General features: G+C 42.0%; 1 protein-coding gene across 3 annotated transcripts in view; it reads left to right on the top strand.

Moving 5' to 3' along the window:
• Positions 1-6875, top strand: part of PDE9A (phosphodiesterase 9A) — a 58779-nt gene that overhangs the window by 45693 nt on the left and 6211 nt on the right. For all 3 annotated transcript variants that reach the window (XM_005427232.2, XM_031062132.1, XM_031062131.1), the window contains 3 exons: positions 2443-2547; positions 5109-5191; positions 6317-6473. In XM_005427232.2, coding sequence (XP_005427289.1) covers positions 2443-2547; positions 5109-5191; positions 6317-6473 — 345 coding nt within the window. The remainder of the gene's footprint in view (positions 1-2442; positions 2548-5108; positions 5192-6316; positions 6474-6875) is intronic.

The following is a 6875-nucleotide window of genomic DNA, read 5'->3' as shown; positions in this document are numbered from 1 at the left end:
ATTAACCTTCTAATAAAATCCTCCTCATTATTCCTCCCAAACATCAAACAAAAAATATCACAAATAACTTTGAGCTCAAGTGGGAGAGAAAAAGCCACCTCATGCTTATCCCACATGCACTGGCTACAGAAGTCTTCCAGAAAGAGGAGGAAAAAGTGATTAATGCAACCCAGTCACTCCATCCCTCCTGAGTCAGGAGTTCCCCTGGGATGCTCTGGGCTCCAGAGCTGGATGTGCACATTGCACCCATGGAGTTTTGTGCAGTGCCATGTGTAGGCTGTGAGATCCCACCTGACAGCCATATCAGGCCATTCCTAAGCCACTTTATAAAAATGAAATGTGTTTCTAAAATCCTTGCTGCAGAATGATCTGTGCAGCTTCTGCACTGAAGCCCACAAATACTGAATAAGCACTGAAATATCACGCTTCTCTTGACCTCATCCAGAGCTTTGAGGTCTCCTGGAAGTCAGGTGATGGGTTGAAGCATTTGATCCTGATGGGGTGTGAGGACTCCTGAGGTAAATTCCTGATTTAGCTGGAATTCTGTCCATGTCCTTAATTCAGGCTCAGTTACTGAGGCATGAGGGCTCTCCAGGCTTTGGAGGAGGATTCAGCAATGCTGCTGACTCTTGGCTGCTCTGTGAGGGGCAGGAAACCAGAGCAGCACTGGAATAATGACCATGGCACGTGTCAGCTGTGCCAGCCTCCCTCTGCCAGCCTGGCTGGCCCCAGCCAGGACACAGGGACACAGACAGGCTTTATCCTGCTGTGGAACGAGGGCAACCAAGCCAGCATCTGTAGAAAGTTAAACCACACAACAATGGCTCCTGTGAGCCCATGACAGCTCAGTCTCTGCCAGGCTGACAGGCAGAGAAAACCCACCCAGGTGTGCTCCAGCCTGCTGTGCATTCACATCCTCCCTGTGCCAAGCAACACGTCCCAAAGTGCCACCTCTGAGCGCTGGGAAATGATGTGACAGCCCCATTTCAGCCCTCAAGGGATCAGAGATGCAGCTTGGATTCGGCAGGGGACCAAGGGTGGGCTCTGAGCCCTTGACAGTCCCCCTTTAGCCACTGCAAGGTTTGAAATACAAATTCAGGATGAGAGGACAGAGATGCAGCTGTGCTGGGATGTTTGCCCATTGCTGGCTGGCATGAGAGGGGATTTTCTGTGAGCTTTACCTGCTGGGGAATTCTTGGAACACACAAATGTGAAAAACACCTTCACTCTCCTGTGCAAATTTTAAAAGTTTAATAAAGGGCAATAGGAGACAAGGACCATAGAGGAAAGGTTGTTATGAGTGCATCTTGGCACTCAGCTAAGAGCACACTGTTATCTTCAGGAAAACCCCTTAAATACCTTTTAATTACATCAGCCCTTTGCATATTCATAGACCCTCATGCATAGTAAATTTTCCCCCAAACTAGTTTACATGTTCCAAGAATTGTTTAGCACATCTCCTCCTTGGGATCCACCTTTTTTGAGCATGCACATTCCTTGGGTGTGGTTTTTGTCCTTTTTTACACCTCCAGTTTTGGGCCTTGGTCCACACTGTCTTCAGACAGTGAGTGCTGATAATTGGAATATCTGTACAGGTGTCCTCATCCTGTGTGCATTGGGTTTCATCCCATCCAAGCAGGAATTTTAACACAAGCATACTTACATCACTATTTCACTATTTCATCACTATTTCATACTTACATCAGCTATTTCACTACGTCTAAGCTTAATTAACAACAGAAATACAAACTGTATCTTTAAAACTAAGTTATAACACCACACATATAGAATCCAATTTCATATTTGCAAAAAGCCAATAGAATAATATGTATTATAACACAAATCACACCCAGGAAGGCAGAAAGTGTCAGAGGCCCTGTGCTGTCACTCTGTCTTAGCAGAGAATAATCCTGGCCCCATAGTATAGGAATGTGCCCCTTCTTGATGGAGTGACAAAATATCCTTTGTCTCTTCAAAAAGGAAAAGAGCCCAGAAGTTTCTTTCCTCAATTAGGTAAAAAGACACCTCACAGGACTTGGGGGACTTCACCTCAAACTTAAGGATAGCTAATTGGACAAGAGCCAAAAATTCTGGCCTGAGCAATTTACTAGAAAAAGAAGAGAGCAAAGGAACTAATGGCTTTTGTGAGGTGTTTTACCAGGAGCAAGAGCTTCTTTCACCTGGCTCGGTTTTTCTCTGTAGAGTTTTGTTATTGTGCCTTTTATTAAGACTTTTCTGTTTCCAACACTACCACAGCAGGCATCCTGCTGATTTCATGCCATCTGAGGTAGCTGAGCTATGTCGGGTGTGATACAGATCTCCAAGCGCTCATAAGACCTGGCTTGAGGAGACTCTTATTTCACAATAGGACTCCTTTAAAGATTTCCAGTGCTTGGCAAAGAGCTCTGCCACCTCTGACAGCTCCATTCCCTCTCTCTGCAGCTGTGCATCCACGACAATTACAGGAACAACCCCTTCCACAATTTCCGGCACTGCTTCTGCGTCACCCAGATGATGTACAGCATGATCTCGCTCTGCAGCCTCCAGGTACTGCCCCTCCATAGCTTTATGAGGTGTTAGAAAGTCTCTTTTCCCAGCCCTGAGATTGAAGAAGAAGGCAGAATTCCTTGGCTCTGGTTCTCAAGGTTGTTTATTTTTAGTTATCTATCACATTATTTCTCCGACCCGCTGAGGTCTGTCCAGCAGGTTCATGGCACACTGACTGCCCTTGGGGTGGTGTTATCTTTTTCTAAACTACAAACTACGTGTACATTATTTACAATAATTTTCCCATACCTATCACCTATGTTAGACAGTCTGTCTCTACTCTAAACCAATCCAAAAGTGCCACCATCACAGCAGAAGACAGAGGACAAGAAGGAGAAGGAGAAAGAACACACCCAGATTCCTCCATCTTGCCTCTTGAACCCCCATTCTAAAACCCCCAAAAATCCATTTTTCACCCTGTGACGAACTAACTATTATTCTACTTAGACTTTCATGGCTTGCAGATCCTCATGTAAGGTTGGTAATTTTTTCCATGGGTCATAATCAAAGTCACAGGTGTCTTGGGCACTGTGCCAAGGTCTCTGAGCCCCCTGGCAGGGGTTTGAGCAATCCAGGACAGCCAGAGGGATGTCCTGAATTCTGACATCTTTTTATACTAAAAACTACGTGTATTTTATTTACAATAATTTTCCAATACCTATCACCTATGTTAGACAGCCTGTCTCTACTCTAAACCAATCCAAAAGTGTCACCATCCCAAAAGAAGATGGAGGACAAGAAAGACAGGACACGCCCAGATTCGTCCATCTTGCCTTTGAACCCCCATTCTCAAAACCAAAAAATTCTACTTTTTCACCCTGTGATAAATTCACTATCACTCTATTCAAACTCTTGTGGTTTGTAACTCCTCACACAAAGCTGTTTCCATGGGTTAAAATCAAAGGCACAGGTGTCTTTGACTCCTTGCCAAGGTCTCTGAGCCCCCTGCCAGGGTCTCGAATCCTCCAGGGCAGCCAGAGGAATGTCCTGGATTTTGACACATGGCACCCACTCCATTCCCATCCTGAAACCTGAGCCACTTCTACTGCAGAATGGGCCACCAGCCCGCTGGCAAGTGGTGGCCTTTGGGGAGGCTGCCCTTGCTCAGTCCCCAGGTGTGGGAAATGGATTTGTAGGGAATTCTCCAATCCTGACAGGAGGCTCGCACAGTGTGCATCGCTGTGCAAACCCTGAGACAAGGAATGCTGACTTAGAAATGCCGTGGAATAGGACAGACATGGTGGAGAGAGAAATGGAGCTAGAAACAAGTTGGAAAGGATGGCCTTACAAAGGATGGCCTCTGGATACCTCAGGGAAATAGAACTATGAAAGGTCCATTGTATTAAGACCCACAAAGAGTGATTTTAAATGATTGACTTTAAGGAATTTACAGTATTAATTATGGTATTAATTGCAGTATTATTTAAAGTATAGCATGGCAAAAACTGATAGGCCAAGAAACACTTACAGTGTATTACAATTAAGAAATAGCTGACTTCTGATTGTGCTGGTGTGAATTATAACATCTGTATTGTCTCACCCTTCATATGAAACTGAAAATAGAATAGAAGTTTTTTAAATGCCTCTCAGTTACCACATGTCTAGATCAGAAAAAAACTGAATCTGACACCCAGGCACACAAGGAGAGGTGTTGCATTTCCATTCCTGGGCCCCAGCACCTGCACAGCTTTCTGAGGCTGCTGGGGAGGTAACTTCACCTCCTGGATGTCCACAGTTTGTACTCTGATGGAGTGAAACATTTAGGAATGACAGACAAACCCTTACTGAGTTATGGTCTGTGGGTGTGTTCTTTGTTTGGGGCACAAAATGTTCCCACAAGAGGTTTTCTCCAAATGTGTGCTTGTCCTGTAGCCTGGCATGTATTGTATGCAGGACACACATTTCACCTTTATTTTGTCCAAAACAGCAGGCATCAATTAATTTCACTGTCTGGATAATCTGCACTCATGTATTCATTTCATTTCTTTACAAAACTGCTTTTTTCACTTAAAAAAAACCTCCTTTTTTCTCTATAGTTACACATATCAGTTACTGGCCTAATTCTGTTTTCTTGCCATTAGCAGTATGAAGAAAAATTTGCTTTAATGTAAGTCCATGCTGTTCAAAAGCTGTGGGAACACAACATTTAATTTTTCTTGCTCTTTTCCTAACTTTATTTAATGCAGAACGCAGTGGCAGCAGAGCCATCTTCCAGCCCTCCCTTTACCTAATCAGGGTGCTCAAATGACTTCTAAGAGACTGTACTGATGTCTCAGAGCTTTTATATCATCTCTGCAGTAATAGCAAGCTTCAAGGAAATTGCCTCCTCTGAGCTGCTGTTATTTCATGCAACAAAGGCAAATCTGAGTCATTTTTACTGGAAGGGAAGGCAGATTTCTCTCTCTTGACTGAAGTAAAGTAATCTAAGGAAAAATGCTTCATTTTGGTCAGATTTGCATTTCTCTAAAAAGTAAATATGTCTGGTTTCCTTATTTCTTTTGATTTACAGGGATAGGGAAAGTAGAAATCACAATACTACATTCATGTTTTGTATTTTACAGGAGAAATTTTCCCAAATTGACATTTTGATTCTCATGACTGCAGCAGTGTGCCATGACTTGGACCATCCGGGCTACAACAACACGTGAGTCTGTTCTCTTGCTTTCTCTTCCCTTAAAATCTCTTGGGAAGGTAACAACTGGAAAGTTGGCCATTTTTGCTAGATCAGGTTTTCCTTCTCACAGCTTGACCTTTTTCCTAAGGCCCTGCTGGTCACTCTCGTGGGCCAAAGCAGAACTCAGGTCTGGGTTGGGGTTTGCCAGCTGTCCTTGGCTCTGTAAGGAAAATGGGGTTTTTTTCAGATTTCTATTCAAACACTCTCCCTCCTAACTCCTGAGAAAACAAAGTGAAATACTTCACAGCTGGTAACAGAGCTATAAATTATTATAATGGAATAATTACACTAAAATTCAAAGGGGGATTTAGCTTACACTTTATTTCATAATTATAAATCATGAAGTGTACTTTACTCTGTTTATTTTCATGTGAGGAAATTATTGCTGTTGACCCACAGACACTTCTGTGTGCATGTGAAAGAGAGAGAATCTGATTTATTTGTAACCACTCATTAAATAAGGGCAGAACCCAGTTCTGATTGGGTTCAGTGAGAATCTCTGCATCTGCCATTAGTAGGGGTTGAATGAAACAGTTCCATTCTGGTTTTGTTCTACATAAAAAAACCAAACAAACAAACAAAAAAAAACTATTTAGATGGTTTTTTTAGAGGTGGGAAAACATCAAAACAGTTTTTTATTGTTCAAAACCAAAAAAACCAAAACCAGTTCCTTCTGGTTTTGTTCTATGTCATTTGAAACCAGAAACTTGGCAAAATATTAAACTAGAAATTTAGATGAGACATTTTAAATTAGAATTGTGGTGAAATTTAAAGAAGGAATAAAAAGCTTTTGGGTTTTTGGGGTTTTTTTTGTATTGGTGTTTTAGTATTTTATATATTATATATTATATTTTGATATTTTATAATATCTTTTATATATTATAATCTTTATTGTTATACACCCACTGAGGGGAATCAATGCGTGAGATGATATTAAATATCTATTTTCTGTGAAAATCTGACTTAATACCATCAACCCAAAAAAACCCAAAGCTGCAGCTCATTGAATAAGCATAGGAAAGAATGCAAGCAGGTGGTTTGGAGCAGCTGGGGGGTGTCTGGGGAGCTTTTTGCTCAGGGTGTCCCTGCCCTCAGGTACCAGATCAACGCGCGGACGGAGCTGGCCGTGCGCTACAACGACATCTCCCCGCTGGAGAACCACCACTGCGCCGTGGCCTTCCAGATCATCTCCCAGCCCGAGTTCAACATCTTCTCCAACGTGGACCAGGACCAGTTCAAGCAGATAAGACAGGTAGGAGTGCTGGACACGCCGTTCCTGAGGTGATAAACACGCACAGAGTTCCCTGCTCCATGATGGGAGGGATTCGTCCTCCCTGGAGGGCAGGGCTGAAAAAGCCCCTCAGACTCGAGAGGATCTTGTTGAGGTGTTGTGAGGGTCCCCAGGATGAGGTGAGCGATGAGAATCTCTCCAAGTTCTTAGAATGTTGATATATTATATTATATTATATTATATTACATTACATTACATTACATTATATCATATTAATGTTGTATTATTATAGTAAATAAATACTTTTTATAATATTATATATTTATTATTTATTTATATTATCTATATATTATTTATTTATATTTATTTATAGAATACTATTTATTTATATTATGTATTATATAATTTCTTATATAATTATAC

The sequence above is a fragment of the Geospiza fortis genome, unplaced genomic scaffold, assembly GCF_000277835.1.
Source record: "Geospiza fortis unplaced genomic scaffold, GeoFor_1.0 scaffold17, whole genome shotgun sequence".
NCBI lineage: Eukaryota > Metazoa > Chordata > Aves > Passeriformes > Thraupidae > Geospiza > Geospiza fortis.
This window is presented reverse-complemented; position numbering and strand designations above follow the sequence as displayed.